At 37.6% G+C, this 18,874-nt stretch overlaps 1 protein-coding gene across 1 annotated transcript in view; it reads left to right on the forward strand.

Annotated features, from left to right (window-relative positions):
* The window catches only part of PKHD1 (PKHD1 ciliary IPT domain containing fibrocystin/polyductin), a 484,394-nt gene that overhangs the window by 202,633 nt on the left and 262,887 nt on the right, over positions 1-18,874 (forward strand). The window contains 4 exon segments of the mRNA XM_017849608.1: positions 5,905-6,017; positions 7,173-7,282; positions 9,876-10,009; positions 16,602-16,737. Coding sequence (XP_017705097.1) covers positions 5,905-6,017; positions 7,173-7,282; positions 9,876-10,009; positions 16,602-16,737 — 493 coding nt within the window.

The raw sequence follows: 18,874 nt of genomic DNA on the forward strand, positions 1-18,874 counted from the left end.
GAAGGTGGATTTTCACTTCCCTGGGGAAAGTTTGTGTTGTGTAATCATGACTGAGAACAACAGCTGTGGTATTTCTTTGTGTCTCTGCAAGGGCTGAAGAGATACAATGGGCACTCGTATTTGCCAATTAAGGGACAGTGATTCTTCTTGAGGCCAAGAAGCAGGAGTGCATACTCTGTTTTCTAGCACAAGAGAAAAATTGAGATAGCTGATTTAATGCTAATAAATGTTTTTTTTAATGGGAATGCCTGATGCCTCATCTAATAGTTTTAAATGATATGAATAGTTTCCTAGTAAAGACTATTAAAGCATTCTTATTGTAATTAACCATGTTTTCATATTTAGGCTTGTCTTTTCATCAAAATTTAGAGATGGGATACTGGAAAATGGGTGTGGGTTATTTTGCTAATATGTGACTCCAGTGTAGACTATAGACCAAGGTTTCTCAACTACGTCAACATTGACATTTTGGACTGGGTAATTCCTTGTTATTGAGGCTATCCTCTGTATAAGAGCATCCCTGGTATCTATGCACTGAATACCAGTAGCCCTCTTCTCTCTTCTTCATCCTCCCAAGTTGTTACAATAAAAAATGTATCCAGAGGTTGTTAAATGTTCCCTAGGGAATAAAGTCATCCCTGATTGACAACCAGCACTCTATTCTAGGCCACCCTAAGACCATTGAAGTCTTAGAAATGGACCTGATTCTTTGAAGTCATGTTAGCATCTTGGATAGTGATTCATCTTAATAATCAATGTGATCTGACTGTTCAAGCGCTTCTTTTGTAAGAAAAGTGAGTCTTATCAGCTAACAGAGGACCAAAGTTGTAGTCTCCTGCCCACCTACAAATGCGCTTGGAAAGTGTTTATATGTGATCACCCAGATGTGCCATAAATGCTATGGTACTAGGGCAAAAGTCACTTTTGGTGAGTACCCTGTGGTAGGTGAAACATGTGATTAGAATTCTAAGTGCTTTTAGGAAATTGGAGAATTGCTCAGACTCCTAAATAATGAAGTGCAGGGGAGACTGGGCCAATTAGTCCACAAAGGAACAAAACATCCTGTAACTGAATGAAAAATGAGGAAGAAAGGGCTGTCTATTTATAAATACCCAGTGTAAGAACCTTTGGGACCCACAGTGAATTGAAGCTAAAGCTAAATAAGCAGCCCGGGGCAATTGTGTCAGCATGTGCTGGCCTCTCTGACCAGGTCCTGGCTGCTGCCTGCTGGTCAGGCTTCCAGTGTCAGGGGAACTCTGGCCCTGACTCACACCTCCCCCAAAATTGAAGGACTCCAGGGGTTGAGGCATTGGTTCTTTCTGTCACACAAGGCAGTGAATTGAGCGTTATTGGGTTAAGAGCAATCTGTTTCAGTTTTCTCCCCCGTACCATCTTTGCTTGGCTGAATGTGTGTGTGTGTGTGTGTGTGTGTGTGTGTGTGTGTGTTTTCCTTCTGGAACATGTGGTACATTCAGGAAGGAACAGGGTCTTTAAATTCTTCTCCTGTTGGGGGTGCTGCTATATTATCACTGCCAGTGGATCATCCAGGTTCAGAGAGTTACCCTTAATAATACCTAAAGTTGGCCGGGCATGATGGCTCATGCCTATAATCCCAGCACTTTGGGAGGTCAAGGTGGGTGGATCACCAGAGGTCGGGAGTTTAAAAACAGCTTGACCAACATGGAGAAACCCCATCTCTACTGAAAATATAAAATTAGCCGGGCATGATGGTGCATGCCTGTAATCCCAGCTACTCAGAAGGCTGAGGCAGGAAAATCGCTTGAACCCGGGAGGCGGAGGTTGTGGTGAGCCAAGATCGTGCCATTGCACTCCAGCCTGGGCAACAAGAGTGAAACTCCATCTCAAAAAAATAAAAAATAAAAAAGAGAAAAGAAAAAAGGAAAAAAAAACCACCCAAAATCCTTTCATTTGGAAATTAAAGTCAATAAAAATATTGGTCTAGAATGACTGAAGCCATAGGATGAAAGGAGTTTACTTAGTCTAAAGATAAAGAAACATAGAATAGCTACAAATAAAAGGGTATGGAGTCTTCACTCTCAATCCATCCTTGCTGAAAATGTAGTAACACTTCCCGAGCTGTGTGAAAGGCTAGTGCAAGACCCTGTCCTTGGATAGGTCAGAACTTCCTCATTAAATTCTAACCCTTGTCTGCATCCAGTCCATAGCCCTATTGTCTGCACTGATAGTAGATGACAACTGCAGATAATCTCAGTCTTTTCATCTGTCATTGCTCAAAATTCCTGTGTCAGAAGCCAGTCCTCATCAACATGTCTGAGCCTTAATAACACTTGATCTCCATAATGCTGAAATTTCAGAACCCTCGTCCTCCTTAAACGTACTCTTCAAAATGTCATGTCTTCTTCCTACTCTTGGGAAATGTCCCACACCCCTACCCATGTATCTCTCTGTGCACTCTAAGCTGTGCATGCTTTTTTCCCCGCGTGGTGAGAATGAGAAGGATTTTACAGTCTCTGGATTTGGGGTGTGGAAAGAGCAACTCTTTAGTTAAATCTGGCCTGCAAAATGCTCTCCAGATTTGGAGGAATCAAACACTACCCCCGGTGCCTTAAGGATTAATTCACTTTTTTTTTTCTGGTGACTATAGATGCACACCTCTAGGAGCTGGCTTACTTGGACAGTTAATTTCTGTCTGGAATTTCCCTTGCTTGAATGTCCATGATACACTGACTTCTGCAAAGGATGTTGTTCAATATGTTGTCTCCACTATTGGGGAGGCCACAGCAAATCCCTGTTCTGCCCGTGACCTGGTGACAAGACTTTGCCTTGTACTCTCTTGTTCATGTTTCTTCACTTGCCTCCTATTATTGGGCATCCTGCCTTTGGGTCCTACCTTCATTTCTCTACTCTAGTCTCTAACTTTTCCAGGCTTGGACTTGGATGGAGCTGGCTCTGACAACTATTTGCTCTGTGACTTTGGGAAAGTTACTCAACATCTCTGAGCTTCAGTTTCTTTGCTATGAAACTGTAATAATAATACAAAACTCACAAAACTTTCATAAAAATAAATGAGACTCTAAAATCCAGTACCTGGAGTGTAGTGCCTTCTCTGTAGATTTTTGCTGTGAGTGTTATTATTCTATTCCATCATAACTTCAAAAAATAAGTACTTCTAAGGAAAAGAAAAAAATCCAACATAAGTATAACTTGCACTGAGCTGGGCAATGCTTTTGCTGGGTACCTAGCAATGGATTCTCCCCCTGATTTCTAGGTCTCTATCCTCCTTCAGTTTTCAGCAATGGCTTCCATTTGCAGTGGGTTCCCAAAGCAACTCATGGCCAAAAGCTTCACCAGGAAATGGTTTTCCTAGTGTTTCTCTCCTCTTTTAATGTCTCCTAGGAATGTTAGTAACCCTTAGCGTTACTCTCTCAATCACCTGTAGAGAGGCAGTTCTCAAAATGGGGTCAAAATATCACCTGCAGCAGACCTATCGGAGCACCCTATGATGCCCAAGAGTACAGAATACTGTCCCTCATCCCTTCCTCATCACCCCCCTACTAAATCAGAATATCTGAAAATCTTTGGCTAATACACCCCCAGGTAAAGGCTGCTGGATAAAATACAGCATATCTGGTCAAATTTAAATTTCAGATGGTGTTTGGGACACACTTATATCAAAATATTTTATTTTTTACCTGAAGTTTAAATTTCACTGGGCACTCTGTGTTTTTATTTGCTAAATATGACAACTCTACCAGGCTGCACACTCAAGTTTAAGAAACTGTTACAAGGCGATGCTCACAGCATAGTCCCCACTGAGCCCTGCATAGAGGGCTGCACTGAAGTATTGTTTTTTAAAGAAAGGCATTTAATGTCTTGTTGAGTGGCACAGTGTCACAGTCCTTATGACTCCTCATTCTCTTTACTGTGACCCTGCTGCCAGTGTTCAGGATGAGATCTCCAAGCCCCATAATTTGTGTTCCCGGGATTGAGTGACTTTCAAGGAGGACGATCCAGGCATTCCTTGTCTCCCACCAGCCAGGCCATAGAAAACCCCCAGGTGATCAGGGATGAATCATGTGGGAGCATTGGAGACTCCCTTCATCCATGTAGCACAGGGCTTACGCCTCAGCAGCCTGTTCCTTAACTTCTGTTCTCCAGGCAGACATGGGCATCTTGGCTTTGGACAGCCACTCAGGCTGAGAGAGGTCAGATGCATGTGGGCACATAGGAAGTAGTCTCATGGCTTGATCGATTGGCCCTTTGTTCCTCCCACTAATAGCATCACTGCAGTGCAGCAGCCTAATAGGGCCCCTGATTTTTCTCAGAGTTCTTTCTCCTTAATGGTAAAGAGAAGGCTTGGGATCCTTGAGATGTGAGTGTGTGATACTAAGAGAACTCAGATGTGATTCAGGAAAGCAGAAATAGAAACTTTCATAGAATAGCCAACATGTTATTTACTATGTTGCCTATAGTTGAGGTTGCAAATTCAAATACTGCAGAGACTAGGCAGGCATCATAAATGAGTGAAACAGGAAGGGTGAGGACTGTGGAAAAATGATCCATAGTCCAAGAAGGCAGGCCCTTCTTATCTTCAGCTGACCCGTAGCTACCTCACAGGAATTTGGGCTCAGAAAAGCTGAAAGTCTGAATTTTTTATTAAGTCTCTTGGTTTGAACATGTTGGAAACAAAAAATGTGAACATTGGGTAGGAAAAAAAAAAAAAAAAAAAAATCTGTATGCAGTCTTAAACCTTTAGGAAGTTAGTTTTTTACTCTGTCTTAAGACTATATTGCATAGGGATGAACATATTGTAGGTACTTCATTGAATTTATAAAGATAACCTCATTGTGTTCATTTTGATCAGAATTAGATCCCCAAACTCATATGGAAGTCAGATTTTATATGAACACATAAAATACATAAAATTATTTAGATAGTAAGACCTATAAAGAAATATCAAGGTGAATTAATAGTCTATTCAGGACAAGAGCACTTCGAAGAGATTAGAGCTTTATTTGAAATCAGTCACTTTGTCTTGGAACTAAGTCATGACTGGTCAAATCATGCGGCCTTCAGCTCATAGACAAATCATTGATTTGTTCAAAGATCCAGAGAGAACACATTGTGTGGGCTTGACTTCAAGGTACACCTTTGCTTTGGAGAGCTACCATATACTCTTCCATTCACCAAAGAGTAGAATCTTAGATGTCATAAGTAAACTCACTGTGGGAACATAGAAGGAGGCTTGAACATGAGAAACCAGTTATTAAGATGGGCAAACTGCAGTCTAGTTGAGCTGGCTGAAGGAAGAAGAATGACAATATTTTTATTAGTTCATTCTCGCATTGCTATAAAGAAATACCTGAGGCTGGGTAACTTATAAAGAAAAGAGATTTAATTGGCTCATGGTTCTGCAGGCTATACAGGAAACATGGAAGCATCAATTTCAGGGGAGGTCTCAGGTCTCAGGGAGCCTTTACTCACAGCAGAAGGCAAAGCAGGAGCAGGCACCTTACATGGCAGGAACAGAAGCAAGACAAGGTGGGGGTCACAAGGTGCTGTACACTTCTAAACTACCAGATCTCATGAGAACTCACTGTGGTGAGAACAGTACCAAGGGGGACAGTGCTAAACCATTCACGAGAAACTGACCCCATGATCCAATCACCTCCCACCAGGCCCTACCTCCAATACTGAGGATTGCAATTCAACATGAAATATGGGCAGGGGGACAGATCCAAACCATATCAATATTTTTGTTCCCAAAAGGAAAAAAACAATAAATGAGTCTATAATAGAGTTTTAATGTACTTTGGCAGAAAGTGAATATAAAAGTGGGATGAGTATAAACAAGAGTCTTTCTTTCCAGCAACCTTATCATACATGGGGTAACTATTTTTTAACTCTCCCTAATTTCTGTAGGGGAACAGAGTGTGTGGTGCTGGCTATGGCTACTTTTTCCATCTTGTGACCAACCAAACATCACAAGCTCCACTTCTTTCCTTCACTCAGAACATTGCACATTCTTGTGCCAGGTAACTTTGGGGAAATTCATCTATATTTTGGCTGTAAGTCTTATGATTTCACATTTTTCTGTAGAATGCTCACAATGAGAGCACTTTTGGCATTTGTTCAAGATTTGGTGATGTTCCTGTGTATTTTCTGAAACCGCTTTTTTGAGGTATAATTGACACACAAAAAGCTGTTCATATTTAATGTATACAACTTGATGAGTTTGGAGATAAGTATACACCCCTGAAACCATCATCACCATCTATGCAAACATATCTATCACCTCTTTCCTCCAGCCCTCTTTATTTGAATTACTATTATTACTGTAAGAACATTTGACACAAAATCTGACCTCTTAGCAAAATTTTAAATATAGAATACAGTATTGTTAATTTTGCTGTATTGTATGCTTTGGCATTTTGCTGTACAGTATATCTCTAGGACTTATTCATTTTGCCTAGTTGAAACTTTGTACCCTTTGACTAATACTTCCCATTTTCCCCTCCTCCCAGCCCCTGCCAACCACCATTCTACTCTCTGCTTCTATAAGTTTGAATATTTTAGATTTCTCATTTAAGTGATATGATGTACTATTGCTCTTCTGTGTCTGGCTTACCTCACCCAGCACAGTGTCCCCCAGGTTTATCTGCATTGTCACAAATAGCAGGATTTCCTTCTCTTTAAAGGCTGAATAATATTCCATTGCAAGTATATACCACATTTTCCCCAGCCATTAACCTATTGATGGACATCTTGGCTGCCTCCATGTCTTGGCTTTTGTATATAATTGTGTTAGCATTATTTTCCAGTTCATAATGGTTTGATGGTAAAGAGAAGAGAGTCACCTGAAAAGGCAGAAGGACAGAATGTACCTTTTGTGGCCAGAGAGAATTCAATAGAGAGAGCAATTAAACTTCCAAAAATATGCAGAACCCCTGGGAGGCTGGTGGGCTTGGGCTCTGAAGTAATCTGCATTTTGTTGGGATTCCGGAGTAGGTCACAGAGGGTAAAAGTGGGAGGGCTGAGGGATGGGCAAGAACAGTCAGGGGGAGGGTCACAGGTTCTACGTACCTTCACTCTCCCTAATACATTACTTTTACTTTGTATTTTCAATAAGAAAAGTAGGAAGTTAGAAACATAAAAATTGGCTTAATTTCATTGTTTGTTTCACTTTTTAGGTATGGTCTCTTTGTATACCCTAAATTTCAACCACCTTGGGATAAAGTCACTGGCACCACCCTGTTCCAGAGCTTCACAGTTTGGGAAAGTGCAGGTGGTGCCCAGGTAAGTTTTGTTGTTGTTGTTATTGTTGCTGTTTTTTAAATTACAACTGTCACTTGTTTTCTCATAGCAATTCATTATGCATATCTACTTAAATGGGAATGACTTGCTCTTAAGGGGAACATTGCTGTGCTATCACAATTTTAAAGCACCAATGCATCATAGGTGCTTGTAGAATAGCTGTTAAACAAATTCCTAGTCACTAATCCAGGGTTAGGTCATTTTCTCCATTGTGTGTTTTTTGGAAACCCTAGTAGAGAACAACAGAATCATAGAGATTTATAATCAGGAGAGATCATAGAGGTTACCTATTCCTTCCTTCCATCCCTACTTAGAGATAGAAATTAAGGCTAAGAAAGGGAAGGGACTTGTCAAAGGTCACACAATTGGTTAGTAGTACAACCAAGTGCAGAATTTAAACTCCAGAAGTTGTGCATTTGATGTCCCAATATCCTGAAGAATACATGCCCCAGTCTTAAGAAAAAGCACTGTTTGTCATTGGAACACAAACATTTCTAGCTCAATATACTATTCTTACTTTAGTCAATAAGCTAAATTTTTTTCTATTTTTTTCTTAAAGGAAAAGAAAAGGTTCAATCATTTACTCTTCATTTTCCCAGTGATTTTCTTATAAGGAAGCTTTGCATGCTCACCATTAACAGCAACGTATAAAAATTATTCAGGGCCACTATTTGATGCAATACAGACAAAATTACATACACTTTGTCTCTGCCTAGAAATCTGGAGCATAAGATATATAGATGAAGAAATACATTTGTAGAGGTTCCAGGAAATAGAATACAAACATATAATAATGTCACAATAAGGAAGTCAAACATTTATTTCATATATCCAACAAAAGAAAGATAATTGTGGATGAAGAAAGCCCAAAAATATATAATTAGGATAGCTAACAGGTGGAGTCCAAAATGTATTTGGTATTTTGTTCTCATTTAATTTTATAAAATGCTTCCCATGAACACTATAAATATTGTAGGGGTAACAAATCTAGTGGAAACATTTGTTGAGTGCCTTCTTGTGCAGTGAAGTAATTTATACCTGCAGGGGCTTAAACTCTGTCTCCCTGCTCTTGAATAGCCGTGTTCTAGAGGGAATAATCTAGTAAAATGAAAATATTAAAAGATGCTATTAAAGCCATTTTTTGAAGTTCTGCAATCAGAAATGCTAAACCTGTAAAGGAAAAAAATACAGAATTACAGCTTGAACCCTTGTGCACTCAAATTTGATCAATCAAAAAGTTTAAATAATAAAAAATATTCTTGGAATTGCACTTTTATAGTGAAGAATAAGGCAGAAATTAAATAACATAATAGCAGCAAATTTAAAAAGTAAACTTCCCTTGAACTATACCAAAAAAGAAGAATGAAGTAAGAGGATTTATCCTTCCCTATTTTAAAACTTGCTACAAAGCAACAATAATCAAGACAGTGTGGTATATGGGCCCAAAGACATATATGACAATGACATATATGTCAATGAAATAGAAGTGACAGTCCGGAGATAAACCCATACATCTATAAACATGATTTTTGACAAAGGATGCCAAGACAGTTCAATGTGGGAAATATAGTCTTTTCAACAAATGGTGCTTGTACAACTAGATAGTCACACACAAAAGAATTAAGTTGTATCCTACCTCATACTACTTACAAAAATTAAAATGGATCATTATGTATTAATAATAAATAAAATTAGCAAAAAATTGGTCAAAGACATAAACATAAGCACAACTCTGTCTCCCAGACCAGTGGTGTCTTAGTCCCTTTGTGCTGCTGTAACAGAAAAACAACATTTGGGTAAATTATAATAAACAAATTTATTAGCTCATGATTCTGGAGGCTCGGAAATCCAAGATTGAGAGGCCAGCATCTACTGAGGACCTTCTTGCTGCATCAATCTATAGCAGAAAGGCAAAGAAGGCAAAGAAGAAGCAAGTGATAGAACTCACAGCCCCAAGATTTTTGTAATCAGCACTAATCCATTCATGACCTACACACCTCCTAACACTTACATCAGGGATTAAGTTTCCAAAACATGCTTTTTGGGGGACAGGCTTAAACCATAGCAAGTAGGGAGCTTACAACTCTACCAACCTAATTTTGTTGTTACATGACCCCTGTTTGGGTTATCATAAACATATATGTACATAACTGTGAATCTGTAGTCATGCTGAGCTACTTATTTCATATTTGCAATCTTCTGACAATATGGGTTAATATATAATACGTTGCAGAAAATGTTAAGCACTAGAGTTCTTGGGTGTGATGATTTCTTTGTTACCTTTGTGTGATTTGGCCACTCCAAGTTTATTTTAGATATGTGGAGAAATCACATTGATCTTTTAAATGTATTGGTTATTATGAGGAAAAATGAAGAGTACAAAGAGGTGTTACCAAAGGAGACTCATTAGTGCTGACCTCACAGCAACTTTAGGATACCTGTACTGACACTGATGGACAAAAGGTGCTTTAATGCAATATAGCATGCTTCTTTATACTTAATCAATAATTTTAAAACTACAGGAAGTCTGCAAGAAAACCAAGCCTCAGACCTTTGCTGTAACATGCTGTATTTTATAGATTTTAGAAGTAGCAATCTTCGCCTGAAAAACTTCCAAGTTTATTCATGCAGAGATTTTGGAATTGACATCTTGGAAAGTGATGCAAATACTTCAGTTACTGACAGCTTATTACTTGGTCATTTTGCCCACAAGGTAAGTGCCTCAGTGTGGTTGTTTTAGGCTGTCCATCACAACAAAATTACATGTGCTGGGCCTCCTGATGATCCAGGATATGCAATTTTAATAGCATTCTTTAGTGAATCTTGTATTTCATTGGTAAAAGTTAAAGGAGCTTTTTATTTGTAATAGTGGTGATATTGACAATAGAACTCATATATACACAGGACTTTAATGTTATGAGTATATATAAATCACAAAAGTCATGAGTAGCTTACAGAATTTTGTTTGCAATTTAGAATTATTACTCATAGAGAAAGAGGTCAAATCATGGAAACAGATTTGCCTAGTTCATTATTTTGTATGTGATTCACTAATATGTGCCTACGTATGGATTTCTGCATGATAAAAATCAGACTCTAGATGACTTCTCAGGGTACAAGAATGCAGACGGGGCAAAGAGTACTTCCAGGTAGGAAGCACTAGTTCCTCGGGGAGGTTCATGGCTGCCATTGGTCTCTTAGGCTTCAGATCTATAATGGATCCTCTATGTTCTTGTTTTCATTAGAGCTACATTCATACTAGTCATCACATCATTATGAAAATCATAGATTTCTTGGGAGCCAAGGAAAGAATATTCTCTTCAGTTTGTTCCTGAGTGCTTAATTTGATTGAAATTTAAATAAGTTTTGATTCTTATACTTCTAATGAAGATTTATTTATTTCATAGCTATAGATAAAATGTGAAGATTTTAAAAGTCATTTTCTTATGGAGCTACGTTTTCTTGGATTTAACTCTCAACTTTTCTTAGTAAAATCTCCTTTGAACTATCCTTTTCAGGAGACAAATACCTCGCAGGGTTTTTGTTTTTTTGTTTTGTTTTTCCTCTAAAAGGATTACCACCTTGAGCGATGATTCTTCTTTTCAGACGGTGTAGTTTTCAAGAGAGGATGGTACCCAGATTTAGATTCTGTGATGCTGCGGTACATCAGAGGTTCTTAACTTTTCCATAAATAACCTTAGACTAGATGTTAAAAACAAAATTCCCAGCAAACTGAGCAACTGTCTTGGTAAATTAATGTTGCAGTATCTTAATTGATGTTAAATAGACATCATAATTAATGGGAAAGTGACATAAATTAAGATACAAATTATGACAAAAGGGTGCCTATCATGAGATAATCAAAAATAATCACACCCTTGGGGTGTGATTCACTAGGAATGTAGTACAGCTGAGGGGCTTTCAGTCTCTTAAGTAAGTACAGGAGAAGAGTCCCCTGATGGAAAATGTTAAACAGTTTTGTTCTAGGGGATGTCTAGATGCTGGTTAGTTATCCAAATCATAAAACCACATAATTAAAGAGCCAACTATTACCTAAGAGATGATCTGGTTAAACTTCTTGAATTTAGGGGAAAATGGAGGCTTGCAAAGTTGAATGGCAGTTTAAGGTTCATGCCTAGTATTGTGGAGCTAGGACCACCCTGATATCCTCCCACTCCTGGTCAAATATTCTTCAACTGCACGTGGAAAATGGCTTTGGCAAAGGACATTTATTAGTGCCCATACCAATGTTCCCTGAAGTGTTATTCATGAAAGGCTAGCCCTTGGATAGTGTCTGGAAAAAGAAAATTCTTTGATTATAATTACATTTATGCTGTGCTGTTTACCGTACCCTCTATTTCCCAAAATCTCAAACAAGTCCAGAGATGTAATGTACAACATAAGCATTAGAGATAATAAAATTGTATTGTGTCAGGGAATTTTGTTAAATAAGTGGATTTTAGCTGCTCTTGTCACAGAAAAGTAACTATGTGAAATGACAAATATGTTAATTTGCTTCACTATAACCTGTGTGTACCCTGTAATATCATGTTGTAAACCTCAAATATACAGAATAAAATTCATTGAAAAAATATACTAAAGGCTATGAGAAATTCTAGCATTAAAGTGAACAAGCAAAAAACATCTATTGATCTTTACTTAGCACATTATTTTTCAGATTTATTTGGGAACCACTGTGTTGCCAGGTGTCAGTTCAAAAAAAAAAAGGAAAAGAAAAAAAAAGAAAGAAAAAAGAAAAGAGGGTGCCTGACCTCTGTGGTTATGGGACTCTGATTTTAGCCTCTATCTTTTGTGCCTTCCATTCCTTTAGGAATTAACCCTTTTTTTGAGACGGAGTCTCGCTGGGTTGCCCAGGCTGGAGTGCAGTGGCGCCATCTTGGCTCACTGCAAGCTCCGCCTCCCGGGTTCCCGCCATTCTTCCGCCTCAGTCTTCTGAATAGCTGGGACTACAGGCACCCGCCACCACGCCTGGCTAATTTTTTGTATTTTTAGTAGAGACGGGGTTTCACCATGTTAGCCAGGTTGCTCTCCATCTCGTGACCTCGTGATCCGCCCGCCTGGGCCTCCCAAAGTGCTGGGATTACAGGCGTGAGCCACCGCCCCTAGCCAGGAATTAAGACTTTTAAAGAATTTGGCCTGTCCATTGTTAGACTTTCCACTAACACACTCACATATAATTGGTGGCATACAATTATCAGTGAGTCATATCCTAAAATAAACATTACTTTCTGGAAGAACTTTTTATCATTAGAAGGAATTTTTTTCCTTTAAGCATACCTGTATATGTATTGGTACTCTCACAGTCAATGTTACCTTTGTATTGAGATGAATAGAATAATTTTCAGTAAGAATAGCTTAAATATACAAGAAAGAGATGTGCTATAGCATGACGGTATATCCTAGTTTGGGTGGGTAGTTTGTTTATACCTATCGTCCCAGCATTCTGTCTAATTAACATACCCTTTCACACTAAAAAAAAGTCTAATTTTAATTTAAATGACAGTCACCCTACTTATCAAAGTATCTGTAGGATGGCTGTCTTTGTTGTTATTGTAATTAATTTGAGCAGATGATGCTACTTTAAAAAATATCTTATTCAGACAGATGCTGATGGAGTTGCTTCATTCTTCCTCCTATTTCTCTAGGGGTGATTTCCCATTTTCACTTGTGGATTTGTCTTCTTCAATTTAGACCTTTCATCTTTTTGTTTCCCTAAATTCTGTTGTAGGGCCCCTTTTCTTCTCAATATACTAGCTCTCCCTGGGAGAAATCTCATTTTCTCTAGTGGTTTCAATTACCTTCCACATGCTGATGTCTCCCATATATTTGCATTTATTTCTACCATCTTATTTTGTGCTTTCAGTTTGCAATCCATTTTTGGTTTCTGTTTTTTTCTTCTTTTCTATTTTGATTTGTCTTGCATATCATCTTTTTATATTTACTCATTTGAAAGTTATCCATTCTGTTATGATTATTTTAGCTGTTGGCCTTAAGTTTTTAATGTGCCTGCTTGTCTTAACAAAGTCTAAATTACATCAGCACTGTTAAACTTTACATAAGCAATACAAGGACATTAAACTCCTTTAGCTTCTTTCCTTACCCTTTCCTCTTATATGTTACCTTTCTCTAGTATTTGTCCTACTTTTTAAGGTCAATGTTTCATGGAAATACAACATTTATGGAGAAACGTACACAAATCACAGGGGAATAGCTCAGTGGATTTTTACAAAGCAAACCAACCGTGTATATGTATACAACTGAGAACAAGAAATAGAACTTTGCCAGAGAAAGATCTTGCCTCTAAAAAATAAAAACTAATAATAAAGGAATGAACGTTATCAGCTCCTCTAAAGCCTCTTCATGTCCCGCCATTCAACCCCACTCCACACTCCCTAGCCAAAGGGCAAGCATTATTCAGCCTTCTATCCATATAGATTAATTTCTCCTAGTTTTGAACTTTGTGTAAATGGAATCATAAAGCATGTAACTCTATTGTACCTGGCTTCTTTGGCACAACATTATATCTGTGAGATTCATTCATGTTTCTCTGTGTTACCAGTATTTCTTCTTCCAATCATTGGGTAGTATTCCACTTTATGACTCAACCTCAATTTTTTTAAAGCATATAGCTATTAATGGACATTTGATTGTTTTCATCATTTGTAAATTTGGTTATTTACAAATAATGATGCTATAAGCATTATTCTATATGCCTTCTGGTCTTCATGTACATGCATTTCTGTTGAATATAAGCCAAGTTGTAAAATTGCTGCGTCATCGTGTACCTTTAGTGGATAATGCCAAGCAACAATCCAGAGTGTTTATGCTTGCACCAGCAATGTATAAGAAGGGTTTCAAAGCTCCATCTTGGAATCTCCCTAGAACATTATCCTGGAGATTTCCTTCATGTCTCTCTAGTATTGGAGCTCTTGTTTCTGATTTGTACATCTTCCTCTTTTCTGACTTAATTCCTCAGTTTGAACATAGCCTAAGGTAACTTTCCGGAAAAGAAAAAAAAAAAAAAAAAAAGGAAACAATGGAAGGTAAAGTTCTGAGCTATATATGGAGACCGCTTTATTACCTTTATTAGCAGATTAGCAGATTGTTGGTTATGGGATACCAGGTTGAAGTTCATTTTGCACTGAAATTTTGAAGGCAATATTCCATCATCTTGTAGCTCCTTCTGCTTTTGAGGTTGAATAGTTTTAAGACACTCAGATTTAGGGCAGGATGCAGCAGCTCACACCTGTAATCCCAACAGTTTGGGAGGCCGAGGTGTGAGGATCACCTGAGGTCAGGAGTTCAAGACCAGCCTGGCCAACAGGGCGAAACCCTGTCTCTACTAAAAGTACAAAAATTAGCCAGATATGGTGGCATGTGCCTGTAGTCCCAGGTACTCAGGAGGCTGAAGTAGGAGAATCACTTCAACCCGGAAAGCGGAGGTTGCAGTGGGCCAAAATCACGCCACTGCACTCCAGACAGGGCAACACAGTGAGACTCTGTCTCAAAAAAGAAAAAAAAAAAAAAGATACTCAGATTCCAGGGTTTTTATATGTAACCTTTTATTTTTTTCTCTCTGAAAGCTCATAGGAACTTGTCCTTGTCCCTGGTGTTTTGCAATTTCAATACGATGCACTTTGCTGTGGCTCTTTTTCTAAACATTGTACTAGATACTGAGTGGGACTTTTCAGTCTGGAAAATTATATTCTTTCCTTCTAGACAGTTTTCTTTAATTATTTCTTTGATAATTCTTTCCCCTATATTTTCTTCTTTTCCTTAAAACTATGATTATTTAAATATTGGGCCTCCTGGAATGTTTTTCTCGTCTTAATGTTCTTACTAATTTTCCATCTCTTTGTCTTTTGTTCTACTTTCTATGATATTTAATTTCCTTTTCTACTCTCCTATTTTTTTTTTCTAAAATAATATTTTAGGCTTCTCTTTGTTTCAAGGATATAATATACTTATTTCTCCGAGGCCATTAATTATAGTTTTTGTTTTCTTCTGATTTCTAGACTAGCTTTGTGTCCACTGGGTTTCTTTTCTGCTATTTGTTTATTGTTTCATCATTTTTCATGTTAGGAGCTATTGAAAAAAATTCTGGTAATCCTCAAATGTAAGACTATTTTTAACAATGGAACAGTGAGGCACTAGCAACTTGATTGCATAGTGTTTGTCAAAGAGATTTTGTGGAAATTCATGAAAACACTTACTGTTTCTTTCTTTTCAGACTTTTGTTAAAGTTTTAAAATATATTAATATACAGCAAAACTGACTTTTTGATGTACAATTCTATGAGCTTTAACACATGTACACATTTGTGTAACTACCATCACCACAATCAAGACACAGAACAGGTGCATCCATTCCAGTTCCTTGCTCCATCTTTGTAGCCACAGGCTCCTCTTACTTTAAACCACTGGCGATCACTAATGTATTCTCTGTCACTATAGTTTTGCGTTTTCAACAGTCATATAAATGGAGTCATAGAGTATGTAACCTTTTGAGACTGGCTTCCTTCACTCCTGAATGCCATTGGGATTCATCTAACTTGTTGCTTGTATCAATATTATATTCCTTATTATTGATGAATTGTATTCCATTAGATAGATGTAATGCAGTTTGTTTATCCATTCATTTATTGAGGTGCATTTGACTTGTTTCCAGATTCGGTGATTATAAATGGAACTGTTAAGGACATTTGTGTCAGGTTTTTATATAAATGTAAGTTTTCATTTCTCCAAGGTAAATACCTAGGAGTTGAATTGCTAGGTCATATAAGGGCATATTTAACTTTATAAGAAACTGCCAAACTTTTCCACAGTGGCTGTCTCATTTTGCATTCCACTAGAAACATAGGAGAGTTTTAATTATTTCTCATCCTCATCAGCACTTACTAGTGTCACTGTATTTTTATTTATCCATTCTAATAGGTGCGTAGTATATTTTAGTGTGATCTTAATTTGTGTTTCCCTAGTGAATAATGATATTGAACATTTTTTTCCTGTGCTTGTTTACTATCTGTATATTTTCTTTTCTGAGTTATCTTTTGAAGGTTTTTTCCCCTAATTTTTGAATTGCATTGTCTGTTTTCTTACTGTTGAAATCTGAGAGTTCTTTCTATATTCTGGATATAGGTCATTTGTCATATGTGTGATTGGCAAATATTTTCTCTTAGTCGATAGCTCGCTTTTTTATCTTTGTTTTTATTCATGCATTATGAATTGTATTCATGTGTCCAGTTTTCTTATTTTGCTTTCATCTTTTTTTCTTTTAAATCACAGGGAAGTCTGTGTATGTCATCTGGGATTAAAACTCCTAAAAGATGGGAACTGATGGTGTCTAACACAACCTTTGTTAATTTTGATCTCATCAACTGTGTGGCCATTAGAACCTGTTCAGACTGTTCCAGAGGACAAGGTAATTATTTGAAGAGACAGAACAGATGATAAATAAGGCCAATATTCAAGTCAGTATTATAAATAGTGGCACATATTTTGTGAATCATTATCTATTTCAGTTATAAGATTGCATCAGTAGAAACTGTTGCTTAAATTTCCTAAAAGATATCCTGGAGGTTCTCTCAGTGCAGCTTCTGCAGCTCCCTGTCCTCCTCCTATTACGGTGCCTATCACGTTCTATCATTATGGTCCTATGTCTCTGCTGGACTCTGACCTTCATAAAGGCAGAGATCATGTCTTTCTTGCTCAGAGTTTTAATTATTAGTACCTAGCACAAAGCCAGATGCCTAGTAGACAGGCAGTTTATTGATTAAATGAATGAATGGAGTTAGATGGGTAGATAACTGGGTGTAAACTAACACGCATACAACCTTTCCTCAAAAGAGCCAAAGTTCAGGTGCTTAATGTTTTCAACAGTCCAGGACTTGATGTATGCACAAAGGAACCATAGGAGTTCTTGCCCACTTTTTAACCACATCTCAGAGGTGGTAAGAAATAACTTGGAGGACTCATGGGCCAAGGTGAAAGAGGTAGAGAGTAATCTAGTTGATTTGATCATTGTAAACAGCCAAACCAAGTAATTCAACTAAATATGCTCTTGTGGTTTGAATCACCAATTTAGGTAATTGTTTGTTTTTTTAATTAAATGAATAATCAACAAGTCTCCACTTTTTTTTTCCTATGTAGGCAGAATGAAAGATTGTTTTTATTTGGGTGGCATCTGAGTTTAGGATTGTAGAAATAATAATAGAAATAAAAATGCCTCATAACAAGTGCTTGCAATCACAATTCTTCAATTCTTTAATATCTTGACTATTTCATATCATTCATGAGACAGTGAAAAAAAAATCACACTACTCCTATGAACTCAAATCCCTTTTCACTGAATAATATTGGCTAACTCCTCTCTTCATTTGCTTCAATACTGTCTATTTCAGGCTCTGCTTAAGGACCTAGTGGGTGCAAATATAAAAAACACATAGTTTCTGTCCTCCAGGAACTCTTGATCTAGGCACTAAAATAAATGTCCAAGCCCATCGTTGTAAGAAAGTATGATGAACGCAGTAATAGAGGACCCAACAAAGTCAGTGAAGGGGCTGAGGAAGGGAATCAGGCAAGAGCTCATAGAGGTTATTCTTGAGTAGGGTTTAGGAAGGTGAAGAGAAGTTTGCAAGAAGGTATATGCAAGGAAGAATTTCTAGGAACAGTATACACACACACACAAAATAGAATCCAAAAAGCCAGTTGTGCTTGGGAAATCACAAAGAAGTCCAACATGACTGAAATGTAGAGCTGCAGGTGGTTTGTGGTATTAAATGAAATACAGAAGTTGCAAGAGGTGCAATTGTGTAGCCTTTCATGCATGAATTGATTCACTGCATGTACTCTATTGGGCTGCAGAATGAAAACATTAGAGCCTCTATTTGTATCTTTTTCATTTTATTTTCTTTTTTGTATATTTTATAATGTACATAATACATTATGGTATGGTAGTATATGTACTGGGAGATGTGTACTCAGTTTTCATTTTTTAATGACATGGGTGTGTGAATTAGAAGATCACTGCCATGCTTTCCTTCTAGGCAATTGGACTGATAGTACCAATGAGTCACATGGCAGTGGTGTTGGAGAAAGACTGCCAAGAAGTATGGCCCTACAGCTAATACTTAGAAAGTGTATTACTAATACTATTTGCCCAAGTGATTAATTGAGTTTGCTTTTGAAAGTAAATGTTTAAAGTATAAACCTCATAGTAAGAGGTATTGGAGGGGTTAGACTCACCATAGAGGAATGAAAGCTGAAAGATTGGAAGACTAAACCATAGCATCTTTAGTGCTAAGTAATTAATAGATTAATGTTTTCTGTTTCTATTTCCCACTAGACCAGAGTTTCTTACCCTTGGCACTATTGACATTTTGGGTGAGATAATCCTTTGTTGTGGGGACTGTCCTGTGCATTGTAGGATATTTAGCAGCATCTCTGGTTTCTACCTACTAGCTGCCAGTAGTACTGCCAACTCCCCACTTGTGACAGCCAAAAATGATTGAAAATAGTGTCATATGTCTCTTGGAAGGTAAAATCAACCCTGATAGAAA

Source organism: Rhinopithecus bieti, unplaced genomic scaffold (genome assembly GCF_001698545.2).
Source record: "Rhinopithecus bieti isolate Rb0 unplaced genomic scaffold, ASM169854v2 scaffold_31531, whole genome shotgun sequence".
NCBI classification, from domain to species: domain Eukaryota; kingdom Metazoa; phylum Chordata; class Mammalia; order Primates; family Cercopithecidae; genus Rhinopithecus; species Rhinopithecus bieti.